This window comes from Diuraphis noxia, unplaced genomic scaffold, assembly GCF_037042655.1.
Source record: "Diuraphis noxia isolate RWA-SAM2 unplaced genomic scaffold, SU_Dnox_SAM2 contig0002, whole genome shotgun sequence".
Taxonomy (NCBI): Eukaryota; Metazoa; Arthropoda; class Insecta; order Hemiptera; family Aphididae; genus Diuraphis; species Diuraphis noxia.
This window is the reverse complement of record NW_028301712.1, coordinates 57166679-57187127: the sequence shown is the minus strand read 5'-3', so window position 1 is coordinate 57187127 and position 20449 is coordinate 57166679. Positions and strand designations below refer to the sequence as shown.

At 28.0% G+C, this 20449-nt stretch overlaps 2 protein-coding genes across 4 annotated transcripts in view; both read right to left on the bottom strand.

The window, feature by feature from the left end:
• Positions 1-325: 325 nt before the first annotated feature.
• Positions 326-14039, bottom strand: Sec24AB (Protein transport protein Sec24AB). The gene is made up of 17 exons (XM_015524330.2): positions 13473-14039; positions 13276-13353; positions 12257-12447; positions 7269-11555; positions 6871-6986; positions 6702-6804; positions 6509-6635; positions 6329-6438; positions 6018-6258; positions 5568-5951; positions 5179-5508; positions 5007-5117; positions 4745-4923; positions 3749-3886; positions 3437-3637; positions 1548-1651; positions 326-813 (listed from the first exon to the last, which is right to left on the bottom strand). Exons 1-17 carry the CDS (start codon positions 13504-13506, stop codon positions 702-704), a joined length of 6846 nt encoding a protein of 2281 aa, XP_015379816.2. The 5' UTR covers positions 13507-14039; the 3' UTR covers positions 326-701.
• Positions 14040-16873: 2834 nt separating this feature from the next.
• The window catches only part of LOC107173701 (myosin-IIIb-like), a 40545-nt gene continuing 36969 nt past the window's right edge, over positions 16874-20449 (bottom strand). The window contains exons 19-24 of one of the 3 annotated variants that reach the window (XM_089221467.1): positions 20103-20390; positions 19961-20041; positions 19790-19885; positions 17776-17846; positions 17636-17707; positions 16874-17535 (exon numbers count right to left, since the gene is read on the bottom strand). In XM_089221467.1, coding sequence (XP_089077593.1) covers positions 17391-17535; positions 17636-17707; positions 17776-17846; positions 19790-19885; positions 19961-20041; positions 20103-20390 — 753 coding nt within the window. In that variant the 3' untranslated portion in view covers positions 16874-17390. The remainder of the gene's footprint in view (positions 17536-17635; positions 17708-17775; positions 17847-19789; positions 19886-19960; positions 20042-20102; positions 20391-20449) is intronic. The other 2 variants (XM_089221469.1, XM_089221468.1) reach the window with 2 other exon arrangements.

Below are 20449 nucleotides of genomic sequence, written 5' to 3'. Positions count from 1 at the left end.
AATTTGCCACATTCAATTTACAAAGATGAAAACGGTAGCTTTATTTAAATTATAAAAAAAATTGACTTAACTGTTGGGAATTAGGCAGTAGACAGTATTGCATATTTATATATTATGTTATAAACTTTAGGAAATGCATAATATAAAAGCACAGTATAAAATTTTTTTTTACTATTAGAAGTATTTTGAAAATTAATAGAAGATATATAATATATTATATTATATTTTATATTAGCTAATGTATATGTATATAACTGGGAACATGTGTAATATATAAGAATATGATTGTTGCTAGTATAGCATTACAAAAATATACATAATAAAATAGAATAAACATATTTTTAATAAAACAATTTTACAAATAAATAATACCAGACAAATATCTGGCCAATAACCACATAAAACAATATTTTAACTGTGTATATACTACTTAACATTAAAAATCATTGTACAATATATTAAATAATTTTCTTTAATTTATGTACAAAAAAAGAAAACAACTAATTATAAATCAAATAATTTCATATTATCTATTTGTAAAACTCAATAAAATAAAATAACAAATAATTGATGGATTATACAAAATACAAATTTAATTTATATCATTATCTTCAAATAAATATTTATAAAGGAATAAAAAAAACATTAAGGTGTATATTAAGCATCGATAATTTATTTCAATTATTTTTAATAATACTCCATTACCGAACTTGTTGACTGATCCGTTGTAAAAATTCATAATAAGATAATGATGATTCAAATTTATCTTCTATTAATCGACTGTAAAAACGTAGTTTATGTGGTCCATTGTCCCTAAAATAAAAATAAAATAAAACTTTAATGATGGCCCAAAAATACTTATCTCAGTAATCGTGAAATTCCTATTTTTTTCCTGAAAAATGTTTTTCACTCCAAAATTCTTTAATATTATCATTAGTTTTCCAAATACATTTATGTACAAATTGATATAATGATATTATATCCAACATTTTACCATTAGAATGAAAAATTGAAAACTGATAATTAAGTCTATTGAGCAGGAAAATGTTTAACAAGGATATATCTATGAATCAACTGAGATGATATTAAAACATTTCACATTCTATTTTAAAGATAAATATAAATATCATTGTATCTGTTAACTATTAGAATCCGCTTAGATGATTAATTCATTTTGTACTTTCATGATTCATTTTTATATAAAATATTAGTTTAAGACGTTACTACCACAGATTATATAATCTTTGTTACTACTCTAAAACCTAGGTTTAACAGAATCGCTCAGTATCAACTTATTTTTCTATTAGAAAGACTTAAATATTCAGAATATAAGTTATATGAGACTGTTGACATTTGTTGTAAGATTTTTATCTAAAGAAGTTTAACTGAATATGGTTCTGAAACCAAAATAAAACAAATTCTTAATGTGTTTTATTTAATTGGAATTTAACATTGAATACAACTTCATAATATCTTAACACGTTTTACTTAACATGTTCAAAACCTTTGAGAATTATTAAAAAATATTTACAAAAAAAACTACTTACTTGATAATTTCTATTGGTAATGGATATGGCTTAAAATGTTGGAGATAAGAAATAAAACTACGTAACAAATATGATGGTTTGGAGTCCACTTCTGCCAATGTAGTCTGTAAAAAAAAAAAAAATTAATTAAATACAAATACCATATAAAACTAGACACAAATATACATTATTTGTCAATAATCAGTTATATTTATTTAGTATTTATTATTCATATATTAATTTATATTTTTTTTTTTTTTTGGGGGGGGGGGCCTTTTATACAAAGATAGAAATATACAGTTTGTATTTACATTTATAACATAATATCCTTAAACAATAAATAGTTCAGAAATAGAACAAAAGTAAAATAAAACTAAACAAAAAATAAAAATGAACATCAAAATTAAATATTAAAAGAGTACGAAATTTAAGTTTGCAATGTGTTACACATTACTCGCCTCAATGTAAAATAATTGATGGTAACATGTTGGACATAAAAAGGATCAATGAATCAGGTTGAACACTGAGATGCCTTTAAACAAATTAAAGATAAGATTGAAAAAAGGCGTCATTCAATTGCGTCATTTCAACCTTTTATACCTTTTCTTGATTAGGTTAGGTTAGGCACCCACAAATGTCAAATAGGTAAATTATTTTTTTTACCTTTTTATTTTTCGATTGCGACCTATTGTATAATTTATAAGCATTCAATTACACTATTTTAATATGATTTTAGTTATGACTATTGAATACATTTTTAGTTCTAGGATTGATAAATAAATAATCATAATTCGTTATTATTAAATAAGTCATCAGTCGTCAGTGTTATAAATGCTCGACATCATTGGCTAACATATTGGGAAGACAAAATTTAAACTAATCAATGATTCAAATTTCATTATTTTTTAATTAAAAATGGTATTCATTATTGATTTTCAATACTATAGCACTATAAAATTCAAAATATCTTTTGACTAAGGAACTTGACATACTGAATCATAAATCGATAACCAGCCTTAGGATAAAATTAATGTAAGCTCATCAAGTAAAACCCAATTCATGTTTAAATATATCTGCACAACATAAGTGACAAATAAATTAGATTTATTATGTAAATTTACGTTTACCTACTATACAATTACTTAATCAGAACACAGAAAAGGAAGGAAAAAAATTATTTACCTGCGTCTGAGACGCAATCGATGAATTCTGTGCAGAAGAATCGACTTTGACATTCAATAATCTTTTAATGAATCTAATTCCCATAGATGTCTTAGGTTAGCTAGTGAAAATAGAACAAGTACATTGCTACCTAAGTATAATCATCATGTGGAGGACAGGCAATTTTTAATTAGTCACTTGTAAAACGCAAATGTTTTATTGATTAAATATAGTATTAGTTTGTACATCAATATTTGATTAATGCTACTTATAGTGTTTTCTAACATCCTGCACTGAGTTGCAGCAGTACATATTTTTATGTTCCATTGGCAAAATTAATGTGCACTGAGTGGACTTTTTATGTTTCACCTCAATGCACTATGCCAGTTTTTTGCACTCAGTGCATTGATAATTGCACGAGCTCCAGGAGCAGCTGAATTATCAGCCTTTTCGTTATCATGATAAGTACCACAATAACCATTAAAAATTTTATTATCTTTAAATATCATTTATAAGTATAGATTTAATGTTTCATCTACACTTGCACCAGCCTGCACTAGGATGATTATTAGTAAATTGACTAGTGCTGGTGTGGTGGAAAACACTATTAAATTGTATATTCAATAATAGTATTTAAACGTGATAAGATGATACTAAAGAATATCAATTATTTATTTATTCTTGTAACTATTGTATACTCTAAGATACTAAGATAAAATAAAATTTGTTAAGTGTTGTGTATTACTTACAATTAGTTCTGGCATTGAATTAACATTTACATAACCAAATAATTGTTGTATAAGTTTATCTGAACACCTATGCCCAATAAATATAGTTAAAGTTTCACTGTCATCCATTAAATAGACACCATTAGATTCAACACGTTCTGCAGATAGTTGTATGACTGGTGGAAGGGGAATTTCAGTCAACTTTTCATAATCTATTTTTGGCTACAACAAAATATAATATTACTTAACATAAATAAATAATACTTAGTTATACATTTTTACTTCTATTAAAATAAATAATAAAAAAATATTAAGCTTTAAATTAATTTTTACCTGTTCTTCTAAAGCATATATAGGATATAAATCTGGATATATGTACTGAATAAGATTGTTTAGAGGTAAACTTTTCATTTGACACATACTAAACATTCTTTCATCAAGTCGTGTTGGTTGATTAGTTCTAAATGCCGCCTGTATTTAAATAATAAATATGAATTATAGTATATAACAATATAATATATTATAGTATTTGGTACTAAAAAGATATACAGTCGAACCTAGAAAACTTGGACCTCATGACTCAAAAAACCTTTATATTTTAAATATTTTTTTTGCCAACTAAAATATCAGTTAGTAAAATTTATTTTATGAAGAATTTAATTTGAAAAAAGCATTGTAAAATGAATTTGTTTCCACCTTGAGATTTGAATTATTCACGCTAGACTGTACTAATATATAATGGGACCTTCCGTTAATTCACTACCACTATTTTATTATATATTTTTAGTTTTTCCGTTTTTTTTTTTTTAGATGATTATATATATTAATGGAATGATTCACGGAAATATGTTGATAAGTTAGATCAAGCCTTTGGTAGGAGCGCCACTCATCAGCAATTATTGTTGTGCCTGAAGCAACATGTTCAATAATAATTGGCAACAATGTACTTGCTGATCTGTCGGGAACAGGAACTAGAAAAGTTTCTTTGGCTTATTAATTTTGTAGATCCTAATACTTTGGCTCACATTAATACTATTGGGAGTTCTTGGAGCAAAATAAATTTCGAAATAAAAACAGTACTATTGACCAATGCTGAACAGCTAGTTGGTCGAGTACATGTGGTGTAAGCGTTATGGTCCTAATAATTTATTTGAAACAATACTACAACATATTGTACACTTCATGCCCCAAAATCAAAATAATATAATATATATATTATTATCTAAAAAAAAAAAAACAAAGAAACCAGAAAAAAAAAAGGTAGTGAATTAAAGGAAAGGTCCATATAATGAATGAACCATTTTTTAAACCATAAAATAAAATACTCACGTGTTTTAATGTAGCTAGAATATATAATGGAAACACTTTTAATGACAAAGGAGACAACATTGTTCCAGGACCATTGTAAGATGAGCAACCATTTTTGAACGCAGAGAGAGAATCTGAGATAGCATTGAAAAAGGCTTCACGTGCATCAGACAGTGATTTTTCTGTACTCCGGTCAACAGCTTAACAATAAACAGTTTATAATTATTATAATTTTTAAATTGATAGAATTTATTTTTTCTTTACACTTTTTGATATTCCTTACCCATTTTAGCTATCAAACATGTTATTGCTTGTTGATCAGCATTGTGAAAAACATCATCTAAATTTTCGGTTACTGGTATGCAAAGTGTATGAACTCGAATTCGACGTTCCGCTGTAACATAAATATTTTTATAAAATTTAAGTGTAATTAACTTAGGAATAGAAATTTTTACCATTACTAGAAGTATAAAGTAATGCTGCCTGGAAACAAACAACAGAAACACCATCCAAACTGTCTTCAATAGATAATTGCATACCATATGCATTGTCAGGATTAACATTGGGCAACATAAGCAAATCAGAAGAGCGTACAAAGAAATTTCCATGGAAGGAGTGTATTGCCACACCGCGTGTACATCGTAGTCTCAACAGAGCTTCAAAACCAATTTTACGAGACAGGTATCGATCAAAACAATTTATGAAACGTGTAACTATAGTTGGAGATTTTACATCAAATTGAGGGAAATTATGTATACATCCAGATGAGTATTTAGATATTCCAGCTAAAAATAACACCATTCAAATGTTAGAATGTTCAAATAAGAATTTTGTATTTACTTACAGATAGTAGCAACATCTAAATATTGCGAAGACACAAAAAACAAGTCAACAGCAATCTGTTCACCACTACATTCAAGAGCTAGTTTTTTATAGAAGTCAGTAGATGGAGCCATATGCTGAACACGATCACCGGTGTGAGGATTTCCATCATCTCTTGATTCTAAGCTTCCTGGCCCACAATTTGGTAAACTAGCTTGGAATACTGTAACACGGCCTCCACGAGGAGCCAATATTTTAAAAGCTGCCTGAAGTGCAGCTCCTAAGGCACAACCAGTATTGTATGACTCTCTATAATTATTTGGTAAGCTAGTCAACAAATCTTTTATAGCTGCTTTATTTTCTTCCAAATTCACCATAAGACCATCAGGCAATGGTAAAAATATTTCTAAAAATTAGAAATATAAATAGTTAAAAATCTAAATTTTACAAAAATATATATTTTAATGCTTACCAGATACATCACTAACGATAAGCTGTTTAGGCTGTCCTCCATCACTATTTGCTATTTGGTAAAAATGAACAGATGAATCATATGTGATGAAACCTATGTTAGTTCTGGAATCTCCAGGTATATCATCTGCTATAATTTTATTTAAAATTCGATCACATACAATTTCTAAATATCCAGTCAAAGTTGCAGTACGAGATACATCCAAAAGAAATAGATATAATGCTGGTTGTGGAGGTCTAACCTAAAATTAATAAGTAAAACAAAAAATTAATATATTGTATAACGCTGTTATATTAAGTACACTCACTAACCATATAATCTTGGGAAGCTATGTATTCAATAGTAGCGTTTTGTATTTCTGGTCTTCTAGATGGATCACCAAGTGTTTTAGTATACGGATCAATTTGAAACTCTCCAGGTACTATAAATAATACATAAAATATTGTATAATTTAAAAAGGTTTATTATATCATATTTTACAGTATACATACATTCATTAACTCTATAACATAAGTTACATTTCCAATGGGCATTATCAATAAATTGAACAAATGGATTAATATATGAACGACAATTCCGACATCTTGTAATAGTTTCACATTGTATCACAGTTAAACGCTAAAATAATTCAATTCAATTAGAAGACAATTAGTTTAAAATAAACAAAAAATAAATTATACTTACGGAAAGATCTTTATAAGGATGTATTAAAATCCCTAGTGGCAATCGACTTTTATCAAGCAAATTTTTAGAAGACGGAAACTTATTTAGTGTACATCGGAATATACTAGATTAAATAAATACAAATAGTTAATAATTTATATTTAATACTAATTTAAATCTAAAAACATACTCTGGAGAACAGTTATCACAATTAGCATATCCTTGAGGAAGTTTTATCTCTGGTGGATGAACTCCGTCACCTGGCAGCACATCTCTTGATTTTAATAAGTCCAGATTGTCATACCCCTTTTTTAAATACATATAATTACTGTGGTTAGGTTGTTTAATTTAAAATATACCATAATTTACATTCATTGCATACACAAATATATAAGTAAATAATAGGCAAAAGTTATAAACTAAATCTTTAAATGTCTTTAAATTTACAATAAAAAAATTATAACACTTAATGTAAAAATGTAGTTTTTCAAAAGTGTTAATTTTTTTATAACATATTTAATCTAATTATCTGTATGATGATTCAAGAAACAGATGCAGTGAAAATGTTACAAACCTAAAAAAACTTACCCATGCCTTGGAAAAACCTTGTTGTAAAACTGAAGGATTCTGTTCAGGTCTATACTGGTCTTGCTGTTGATTATAATATCCTTGATGTCCATGAAGAACGTTTGGTTGCTTGTAATTCATTTGACTAGAAAAGCCCATGTTACTTTGTGGTGGATACCCTTTTGATGCTAACTGTGCATGCTGACTTGAAGACTGAGGCTGTTGGACATTTCCATTTCCTTCAACTTGATTGTAATAATTATTAGAAGGCAATGGATTTGGTGGCAACATATGAGTGCCAAGCCTTTGATTTTGTTGATTAACACTGGGAGGCACAATAGACAAATTAGAAGCTGAGTTCATAGTTATTGGCTGCGAAGAGATTAGGCTAGGCTGGCTTGGAAAATTAGCTGGTGGCCACTGATTTTGAACTGATTGGGTTGAATTTGATTGATTACTAAACTGATTACTGGAAGCCTGTTGAAGATTTTGTTTTGATAATACTTGTTGACCAGGTTGTTTACTAAATGGCTGTGAAGGATATTGATTTTTGACTGTTTGAGAAGGTGGAAAATTGCTTGGTTTGGTTTGTTGATTAAATGGTTGAGATGGATACTGATTAGTTGCTTGTTGAATTGGTGGAACACCTGATACAGATTGGTTAATTGATGGTTGTAGCTGATATTGGTTGGCCGTCAGTTTATTTGATGAACTGGGGTCTAATCTAGGTTGATTAGTGAATATTTGAGAAGAAAACTGATTTGCGGCAGACGAAACTGGTGGAATAAAATTTGGTGTTTGTTGATTATTGGGTGCTTGTAAGTTATACTGATTTGATATTGTTTGAAGAGGTACAATATTTGATTTATGTTGATTACTGAATGGCTGTGGTGGTAATTGGTTAACAGCTGATGAAACAGTAGTTGGTGTATGTTGACTATTAAATGGTTGGAATGGATACTGGCCAGTTGGTGATCGAATAAAAGCAGCATTTGATTTAGGTTGATTATTTATTATTTGCGAAGGTAAACGACTTGCTGCTGAAGGAACATGTGGACTCATATTAGAATTTGTCTTGCTATTGAATGGTTGTGATGTATACTGATCAGACGATGTTTGAAGAGGATAGACATATGATTTAACTTGACTATTAAATGTCTGTGGTTGAAATTGATTGGTAGCTGAAACAGGCCTTGTTGAACTTGGTGTGGATTGATTAATAAACGATTTTGCTGCAGTTTGAGGAGGAAACTGGTTAATTCCTGATGGTTGAACAGGTGAAACTGTGTCTGGTTTTGAATGATTGTTAAACATTTGTATTGGATACAAATTTGATACAGTTTGAAGAGGTGGTATATTATCTGATGTTGATTGATTACTTAACATTGGTGATGGAAATTGATTAGTGACCGTAGAAACAATTGGCGTTGAACAAGAACTTGATGCAAACTGAGGAGGTGATACAGTATTAGATGTTGGTTGATTACTGAACATTTGTGGCGGCAATTGATGTGATGCTGATGAAATCGTAGTTGGAAATATTTGTTTATCAAATGATTGTGTTGTATATGGATTTGATGCGGACTGAAGAGGCTGTATAGTATTTGACTTTGGTTGGCTATCAAACATTTGAGGTGGCAACTGATTAGATGTTGATGACATTTCATTGGATGTTACTTGATTATTTAAATGTTGCTGAGGAAATTGATTAGCTTCTAATTGACCAACTAGTTTATTATCTGGTACAATTTGATTACTTATTGACAGAGGAGAAACCTTATTTGTTAGTAGACCTGAATTTAAAGATGGCAAATTTGTTTGTTCACTTGATATTGCTTGAGATTTGTTAATGTCTGATAGTTTAGGTGCTGAATTATCATTATCATGCATTGTAGAAGTGAGGTTTTGAAATGCAATAGAATTTTCTTCTTTAACAAGAGATATGTCTTTTGAAAAATAAGAAGGTGTTGATTGCTCTTGAACATGTATTTTATTATCAGAAATATTGTGTTGCTTATCAATGAACATTTTGGAAAATTGATTATTAGGTGTCAATATTTCCACATTTTCTAATTGTTTAAAATTCAAATTATCTGATTCATTAAAAACATGTTCTGAAGAATCTACAGTTTCCTTTGATATTACATCAGAATCTAATTTTAAACTTTCATCTGTTTTGAATTCAGTTTTTACTGACAATGGTTGCTGGTTTGAAGACAACAATTTTAATGAGGTATTTTGTGCATTGGAAAATGTCATACAATTGTTCAATTTGTCTGAAGTAGGATTAACTGAAACAGTAGGTTTATCCTGTATTTGCACGTTTTGTAGTTGATTACTTGATTGTAAATCACATGACTGTTGATTAAATACAAATTTATTATTTTCATTTGATGAATTAAAATAATGACTAACACTGTGACCTGTAGTAGGTATAGATTGTTGTACAGTCACATTTTGGTTACTAATTGATGGGGATACAAAATGTATGGGTTTATTAGAAAATTTATCATTTGAATTATCATCAATCATAGATTGTTCTGGAGAAAATTTATTTCTTGATAGTGGCTGATTATTTAAATCTAGCTGAGAAGTCATACTATTAGAACTAAAGAAATCATTAGACTGAGTAACATTTTTAAAAGATGGCGGAGACATCAATTTTTCTTCATTATGTAAGTCTTCTTTAAATTGTGTATTTTTGGGTTTAGATTGATCAACTGTCGTTTCTTGCGGATTTCCAGGTATGATATTACTTGGAGATTGTGAAAGTTTAATATCAAACTCAGATTGTACAACTTTTGTAGAGTTTTGATTTAATACATCAATTGGACTATTTTTAGTAGCATTAGATACATTTAATAAATTACTTGCCGGTTCATTTTCTGATTTTTGATACAGTATATGCTGATTATCTTGAAGTACTATTTCAGATACAGGAAATGATTTTTTTGAAGGATCTGCAATGGTAGCTGAAGTCATTGAACCAAGAGACTGAGTATATAGTAATGATGAACTTTGAGTTTTAAACTCTTGGCTAGCTATAGGTTGATTATCGTTCAACAATTCAGATACAGGTGGTTTTGAAGAATTATATATAGATTGCTGGCTAGTAGATTCAATACCTTGTTCATTTTGGTGATTATACAAATTGGTACCATAAGAATTCATAGATTGACTACTAGTCTGATAATTTAATGCTTGAGCTGATGATGTTATCTGTTCAAAAACTATTTTGTCTTGTGAATTATTAGTAAAATTGGATTGTGATTGAGAATTAATTTGGGGAGCAATTAAATTTTGAATATCAGGTTGAATATGTTTATTTTGTTGGTTAAAATGTTCTGACTTAGGGTCATTATTATAATTTTGAACACTTAATGATGCTTGTTGATGATTAAATAGTTCAGTATTGCCATTAAGGAATAATGGTTTGCTTTGTGAGTGTTGTAAAACTGAACTATTTGATGAACTAGTTTGATTCGAAGTGTTAGTTTGACTAAAATATGAATTTTTACTAAACTGAGAATCATTCTGAATGTTTGAAGATTTATCAGTATTATAAGACAAATAATTAGTAATACTATTATAAATAGAAGAAGATGAACTTTGTTTATCCTCATAATTAAATTGTGTCTGTTCAAAATCGTTTTTAGTAGGGTAAGAATCAAATGTTTGAGTTCTCGGCATGTTTAAACTTTCTTCATTACAGCGAGATTCAAGATTTTCTATGCTTGGTTCTCTATCATTCTGGTTAATATTGTCAAATAAAGGAATGTCTTCAATAATATCATCATCATCTTGATTATAAGCACTATGTAAAATAGAATGTTGGTGATCATCAACATTATCATTTTTTTTAAGACTCAAATCAGCAAATTGGCTAGGTACAGGAAACTCATGATTTAAAGTTGTAATTGTTTTTGATTCCTTTGTTACATGACACTCCGTACCTTTATTTAACGTAAGCTGTGGAAATACATTACTTGGATGTGTACTTTCTGAATCCTGATCTGTACTTTCAGAGTATAATGAAGAAGTATGTTGTGGTGAACTTTCAGTAGATGTTTCTTCCATATCATACTCAATAATGTTGGGTTCAGGATAAGGCTTATTTGAAGAAAAATAGTTTGTATTCATATTTTCTGCTATGGATCCTTTACTAGTATTGTATTTAGTTACTGGATAAAGTTCTGGAACTCTTTTAGATTGTTGTGGTAATAAAGCAGTAAGATGAGGTTGTAGCTGAAAATCTGGATTTATTGAATAATTTTCAGCATTATTAGATTGAGCTAGATTTAGAACATTCTGAAAAAAAAAATGTATAAAAATAAAATATTATAGATGGGTAATTGAAAAATTGTCAACACAATTTAATATTTTATGAACAAATAAATTGTACCTAATTGTAATTATAAATAAGTTAATAAGTTTCTTTTTATTAATTAGAACTAAAATAAAAATACTTAGGAATTCTTTAATAATATGGCTAATGAATGGTGTTTATTTAACATAAAATATATGTTGTGTAAAATATATAGAATTAGCCAGAGCTATGAAACTCAGATGCAAGGTAAAAAACTCTGTTTCACCATTAATTAAGATTACCTAGTATGTAAAACCATTTCAGATCAGGAAATAGTTTCAAAACTCACCTAATAATAAAAACACTTTAGATAGTTTATGATTTAAAATACTTGATAAATAGTATAACTTAATTGTCAAAATTAACTAAATTTTTTAGTTATTAAAAAAAAAAATTGGCAAAATACATTTTACCTATTTGGGTACCTATTAAAGTATTAAACACATGAAGTCTAGTGTTTATGTGCCATTAACATTAGTGAATGGGCATCCATAGTCAGTGTCTATGTATTATTTGTCTACATTAAATCAGTTTTATATTAAGTCCTGATTAAGCGGCAACATTTTATAGGATTACAGAAAATTTGAAAATCTGGGATCAAATTAATAGGCTTCATTGTTTTCAATTCAAATTAAGAACTTACTGGAATTGAAGATTGAGAATTTTCATAAATTCCTTTAGCATTAGTCCTAGGTGGTCCAGACGAGTGCGGTGGTTGATCAGCTGAATCCATTTGATATGAATAATTATTAATTAATGGAACAGCATTAGGATTTGAATGTATTTTCTCATGAAACAGTGATTGATCTGAGGGAGACGTGGATGGCATGCTTGCTAGAATGATAACATTTAATGTAGGTTATTAAAAAATAAAAACTCAATAGGTACTTATTATTTAAGTTGAAAATTGTATTGGGTATTAGTTATACAATGTTGATAAGTTTTTTAAATAAAATACATATATACCTAGAAAATATTTTTATTTAAAACTTGTAAACATTAATTAGGTAATCCATTCAAAATCGAATGAAATTCTATTTCATGGAGATAAATGGTTAATGAAATATGGCTACATGAGCTCTGCATAACTACTAACTCGACTGACTTAAAATATATTAAAATTAAAATACGTAGTTAGACATAGATATATTTAATGAAGATCACTAATTAAAATGTTGTCAATAAAAAAAAAAAAAAAACAGGCAGGAGAACCTATATATTAATTTTTTAATTATACATTTTTTAACTAATAAATATCTAGAATTTTCTATCTAGTAGAATCTACTCTAGAACCTTTTAAAAATTATTGTATTGTACTGATGTCATTCTTGATTATTTTCAATAGGAAAGTTAAAAAGTACCTAAGTAAAAACAATGTCAAGTATCTACCATGATCAAAATAATTTAACAACATTTTCCCATACCTTTGATATAGGATTAGAATTAATTGAATAAATATTTCTGATGTTCAAACCAGTGAGATCTATATTGTATGATGAACATGATCTCATCATAAAAGTACAAAAAGAACATTTACCTAGCATATTATTCAATTATTATAATATATTTGTGTATTGATTGTATCTAATAGGTACAATTAAATATAAAATTAAAGGTAGGTAAGGTTTGGGTACCTATGTATTAATTAGTGACAAGTATTACCAGCGTTATTATTGGTCGACTGAATCCCATCAGCAGATGATTGATTGAACGCTGACTGTCCATTAACAAAGGAATTAGCTGAGTGAATAAAAAAGAAAATGTTTTAATCTAAACAAACTCAACTCTAAACAACAGTGACATTATGGTACTAGAGTACTACTATTATAAGTTTTGCATCAGTAGGTAGGTACACTTACGGTTTTGCTGGAAATAGTTATATCTGTGTTCCATGATGCGTCCGTGGTACTAGTCGGAAACCTGAAAAACGTCCAGGACACGCGAACTTGACACGGTTTGACAGTACTGTTTGTAGCTCAAGGTTTTCCAGTCGCCAGAAGGGAGAGAACACAGAGAGTAGAAAAATCTAATCACGTAAGCAAAACGCAGTATCCGTCCACCAACCACTGGTGATCACAATATCACAAATTCACAACATGCCTCTACTCAAAATCCACACGTACCGCTTGCGCTGCCTAAACCTTACTATCTCCGAATCTCCGTTTCGTCACACTGATAATGATAAAAGAAGTATGTGCCTAATGCCAATTTCTTATTAGTAGTATTTTACGAAAACAAGTCTGCGGGTGTCGCTTCTGTACTGGGCCGTACGCGGTGCGAACGGTGGTCACGTAAGACAAGACGACGATGGACAGCTGATCTCTGCGCGACGAACAAGTAGCAATCGACGACGACTTCAGTGTTGTAATACCGTGATAATTAATACAATAACGGTTATGACATTTTATGCAACGACGACATTTTAATAGTAAATAAATACCATGTATCTATTGAAAGTTGTAACGTTAATAAATCGTCGTCTCCATCCGTCGCAACTTACAATAACAAATTATTTTTGCTTTTGCAACCTGCAATGGTCGATTAGGATTCCGTTTTGCGCTATCTATTCTTTCGCATGTGTGTGCGTGACGTGTGTGCGTAGACTATAGAATATACTGTATAGATTCAATGTATTAATTGTATTACTTCTTTTGGTTCTTTATCTCTGTTGGCATAGACACGTCACGTTCACGAATCACAGGTTAGTATAGTAATATTGTTGGTCACTGCCCGCTGGTGATAAGAGTGGCGGCAACTGAACGCGCCCACAATTTAATTCACAGATGTTACGTGGAACCCTCGAATTATATTATATTATATCATAATACTATTATAGAAAGAAATCACTAAATCAGATTATTATTTTGTAATGATTTAATTTATAAATTATAGTATTATACAGTATACTGTATACACACATTTCTATATTGTGCATGGTGAATAACACTGTATAATTGTATAATATTATGTCCCACGGTTTGTATTTTTCTGTGGTACAAGCACGATTTAAGATATATTATATATATTATATTTATATTATATAAGGTATGTCTTAAATCGTGGGTACAAGGTATATCTTAAAGGTAATGTTGGTCCTAACTTTGTTTATTTCATAGACCTTATACCATAGAACATCTTAATATACTAGTATTATTAAGGATATGGTTTATTTAAAGCTAAAGATACTAAAGTTAGCGATTAGAGGCAATTATTTGAAATATTTTGAATTACTCAATCCAATCTTATAGATCAATAGATCAGATCATAATAATATCACATACTATATATGTGCCTATTACGATTTAAGATTACATTATACTGTAAGATATAATAAATTCTTAAAGTGATGTGAAGTAATAGAGCCTCAACTGACAGCGCTTGCTAAATAATGGGTATTGTAACTTATTGTAAGACATGTTAAATATACTAGTATTTTCTTTATTTAATTAATTTTTAGGACTGAAATTTATAGCCACCAAATAAAATAAAAAATGGAGATTGTAATTCTAGGGTTACTAGATTAAGTAGAATGACGATGAATGTGTTTTTGACTCTTTTTCTTCGTATTGCCAATATTGCTTCAAATAAGGTTACCATTTATGGTTGACAATAAAAGAGGACATTTTTTTCAAGATCATGAAGATTATTAATAAGTACATTTTATTTTATTTATAGGTAATGTACCTATACACCTACTGTAATAATAATATGATATACATAATATATCATTAGGTATAAATTATATTTAATTGTACACATTTATTAGTTGATATTTAGACTTAAGAAAATAAATTAAATACTATAGAATTTCTTCGTGATTTAGAAATAAATAAGTACTAACACAGAATAAGACAATTATATAACCTATTATAATACCTATTTACTGATATCGAGGTGATTATTAAGAAAATTCACATTTCATGAAAAACCCTGACATTTTCCAATATTGAAAAAAAACTCCCCAACATTTTTATTTAAGCTTAAAAAGAGGACGTCTGGTAATCCTAGCTTCAAAGCATGAACAGTTGTGCTGAGAAACCCGCTTAAAGTTGAGATTGCTTGAACAATTTGTTAAGTTTTCAACTAAAAAACATTTTAGCCTATATTCAGATAAATACTATCAAAATGGAAGATTGTGTATTTGTTATTTATGAAGTATACTTTTAACTTTTAAGAAGAACCTATGCTATCAATTATACACTGCACTACTGCATTTGGTTAGTCAGTTTAGATTATGTAACACATATTGTCTATAGCCCAATAAAAAAGGTTCATCCATTAAATTGGCCAAGTGCTAACAAATGACATTTGGATTCAGTATAGATGTATATATGCATAAATTACTGCATAAAACTGCGGAATGTGGTTGTTTTTTACTAATGTCAGCAAATCAGTCTTTTTATTATCTTTAATTTTTAATGGCACCCTGTATGCATGCTTTAAATCTGCTAGGGGTTGTATTGTCGAGTTCCCTTTACTTCTGTTTAATTTAACAGTTTGAAATTCTTCCGAATACGAATTCTTAAAATAAAACGTATGAATTGAATCCTTTTCAATCTTCCACGCCTTTACGGGATAAATCTTCACCTGATATCTTATAATGATATCTATCATATTCATCATATCTATTAACATCTCCTATTTTTTATAGGGAGTTTAAATACTATATTTTTTCCTTATAAAAAATTTGATTTTTTTTGTCATGATATTTTTTAGATATATAAAACTTTATTTTCAAAATATTGAATGGTATGTAACATTTATTAATTATTTTAATTTGTATAATATTTTAAGAACTTTATCAAAATCAACTATTTGGTATAGTTCTTAACATGAGGGATATTCAAAAGTCTTAAGTCTCATTGGACTTGGTAATTCAGACATACCATATATGTAGTTTGAGAGGTAAGCATATTATAAAGCCAAAACATATCATTAATTAAACCTTCTATTCCTTCAAGTAATAAAATTTTTTTTCAGTTCATAAGTTTTGCAAGTGAAGATTAGAAATAGCTTTTTGATACCTGTTGAAATGAAATGAAATATTATACATTTAGCTATCAAGAAGATACTCAATAAAATTAAATTTAACAATATCACTTTAATTGCATATTTAAATGTACGCTATACATAAAAATAAATAAATTTATAGTGTTATATTATAATAATAAAAACAATTTTTTATTTTGATATCATCAAATATAAATAATAAATTCATTAAAAATATAAAATAGCTATAATAACAACAACACACCAATATTTTAAAATAATGAGAATTTTAAATAAGATGTTTTATATTCCATTATAACACAGAACATCTTAACTGATTAATAATAGATGGTGTGGAAAAATAATATATAGACAAAAATATAAAATAATATGTTATGCAAAGTTAATAAGTGATTCACAATTATAACTATATTGGGCCCTTTTAAGAATTTTAGAAACACCAAAAAGTTTCTTAAGGAACATTGTTTAAATACTAATAAAAAAAATCTTATAAGTACACCTTAATAATAGACAAAATCCGTTAATATGATAAATAAAAATACATAATTTTGGTTCAATTTATTGGACTTAACAGGAACTATAAAAATATATTTTCTTTTTGTCTATAAGATAAAAAGATAAAAATAGAATAAAAACATTAATTTCAACAGTAGAGTTTAAAAGATTTTTGTTTTTAGGTAATAAATACATAAATAATAAATAAATTTAACTATTATAAAAATAGTAAATACTGTTTACAATAAATAGCAAACTTTAATGTTGTTATCTTATCCTTTGGCGTTGGCTGCTACAGGTCTAGATCTTTGAACCAGTCTTTTACGTAAGGATTCGGTGGGCGCATGCTGGGTAGGCCTCAATAGTTGTCGGAAGTCAAACCCTTCTGGCAGTTTATTAATGTCAGGAGGAGTTAACCTTTGAGGTACAAATAAGGGGAAATAAGATTAATTATTATTATTGTTTAATAAATATTATAAACATAATGTTTTCTTGTTATCTCACACGGGTAACTTACCTTAATGGAGAAACCCATTTTGGTTTATTTACTGGTTGGACATTATTTGTTTTTGAGTTTATTGAGTTCAACCTAAAATGTAATGTAATTAAAGTAAAGATATAAGTTAACAAATTTAGTTTTTTTGATGATAATTTTACCTGTCATCTGAGTCAAATTTACAATAATTTTCGCTCACAAGCTTTTTAATGGCATTGTGTACCAAACCCTTCTGTAAAATAAGAAAAACAATTGTTTAGTTAAAAATCAATAACATTTGCTGTGGCAATAGCTATATATACAGTAATATATTGTAGATAAAATTACATTCAGGAAATTGGACGAAAAATAAATATCTCATGAAACAAAAATACAGTCAGGTGTTCTAGATGTTCTTGTAGTACATCTACAAGGTAATAATAATTTCTAATTATAATGATTTCAAAATATTTATAGGTACTACTGGACTAGCTTATAAGTATACAAATTAAGAAATATAATATAAAATAAATCAAATTACAAGGAAATTAGAAAGCCGCTATTCAATATAAAAATTAAAAATGTTTTAGTAATTATATTATGACATTATGAGCAATTGAATATTGAGAATACAAATCCATATTATGCTTAAAAAGGAATACTGAAATATGGAATAATATAAATTTCTGTATATATTTATGTTTAAATTTAAAAACCACTGCATAAAACTTTTTGAAGGACTCTAAGTTTCTATTTAAATGTGGAAAAAAGTTAAATAATAAGTAACATTTGTTAGTATCTAAAATCAGGTGTAACCAGCATTGTTGATTGTATTACAACATTAATTCGTATTTTGTTTCCAATTCGAATGTATACATAATAGTTGAAATATAATTTTTGAAACCAGAAGTTTACTTATATTTAAGAAAATTAAACATAATAATATACTCAGTAATTCACCAATTATTAATTTTGATTTTTGGAATTTTTAGTTTTTACGTAAATACCTCATTTTTAGATTTTTTAGATTTTTTGTACAACTTAGGGCTTAAGTTTTAAGAATTTCTTGTTGAGAAACAAACGTAGGTTATTATTTTATTAATACCATTTTCTACTGTAAATTATTTAGTGGAAATTACTATTTATTTTTCTGAAATTCTTATGCACCAAATTAAAAATTAGAATGAGTATAGTTTCTTGGTTATTGAAATGTGTATACTATGATACTAGTTGATTAAAATTGGTTTTACAAAATAGATCTATTGTTAATTTGAAACTAATATTTAAAATTCTTGGATCATTTTGACAAATAATAAATGTTAATAATTAAAATGTTCAAATCACCATACCGGCTATATTTTGCAAATCCATTATCATAAACCTATTATATTCGGCACACAAAATTAAAAAACTCAAAACCTACTCATTTGATTTTAATACGTCAAAACTTATAACTATTAGAAGAGTTATCTGCTAGAATTTACAGTAAAAAAGAGGGGGGGGCTTCATTAGAAAAAAGAAGTTTATTTAACCACTGAACGCATTAAAAATTCAAAAATATTGGAATACCTAACAGTTTTATTAAAGAAAAAATTTGGTGAGCATACTTGTTGAATCGTCCTGTAGAGAAACACTAATTTCCAAGATAAATAAACCAACAATTTTTTTGGTTCATTAGTATTCATTTATTTTTAACAACCAGATATAAAATTTCTATCTTCACTAAACACTTAACATATATTTTTAGACCAAGTTAATTAGTAAATAAACAATAGTTCTCACTCGAACATAAGACTGAGCGATAAAGAACTCAAATTTTAAACAAGAGTAAAATTATAGCATTGTTGGGGTTAACAATATCAATTGGGTTAGTGAATATATTTCAAATAATGCTGTATTTATAAGTTCAACATAATATCAATGCATATTATTTAGACTTAAAAGTCTGTTAGGTTTTCAAATTTTAACATTTAAATCTCCATTCCAAATATAAATTTTTAAAAATCCTTAATATTGTGAGTTATTACCATAATATTATTACATTTGATATTATTCAAAGTCCTACACAAATAGCCAATATAATTATTATTATTTGTTATGAATGGCTTGAGTCTACTTTTCTAATTGCGCACATATTACATGCATCAAATGCATCTAATTGAATTATTTACCATAATTGTACAAGTGCGTGCATACCTGACCAGTTGTATTAAGATCTTTCAAATTGTTCAAACAAACAGAAATGTTTGTTTTCTTAATCAACTTGAAGAATTCTTTGTTGCGAGCGTGAACCTTTTATTATTCACGACATATATGTATTAAAAATAATAAATTATAACCATGATAGGTTTAATAAAAAATACTTACATTTTTTGAAAAATCAATCAAATGCTTTTCTCTTTCCACTTTTTGTTGTACTTTACATGGCAACACCTTAACACCATTTTGCTGAAAACACATTATGAATAGCATAACAACTAGCTTAATTTACAATATTCATACTACTCACTTGGATATAGGTTTTTTTATTTTCTGCTACAATAACTGGGCTAACTTTATTTTGATTTTTAATAGGATGATCGTTTTCTTTAGGTTCCTGCCTGTATATTGGGGCCACTTCACCAACAGGTATTTCTCCTTTCGACTTTTTCTTCTTTTGTCTGGCAAGCCATCCTCTGGTGTGTTTCTGTAATGTTAATGCTCCCCATGACATTTGTCTAGCTAACACAGTTTCCTTATAATGTTTCATTGCTAGCCACCGCCGAACACAACTTTGTACAAATATTATGTGACGTAGCTAAGGACAACAAACAATAAGATATATTAGTATATCAAGAATACAAATATACCAAAAAT

What these genes read in the sequence shown, in the direction of transcription:
- Sec24AB (XM_015524330.2), bottom strand. Translation starts at nt 13,506, where the DNA reads ATGGAACACAGATATAACTATTTCCAGCAAAACC. An exon ending in GTCGACCAATAATAACGCTG is followed by an intron (nt 12,448 to 13,275) that starts GTAATACTTGTC and finishes TTATCATTCTAG; the next exon opens with CAAGCATGCCATCCACGTCT. An exon ending in TTTAGATGTTGCTACTATCT is followed by an intron (nt 5,509 to 5,567) that starts GTAAGTAAATAC and finishes TGTTATTTTTAG; the next exon opens with CTGGAATATCTAAATACTCA.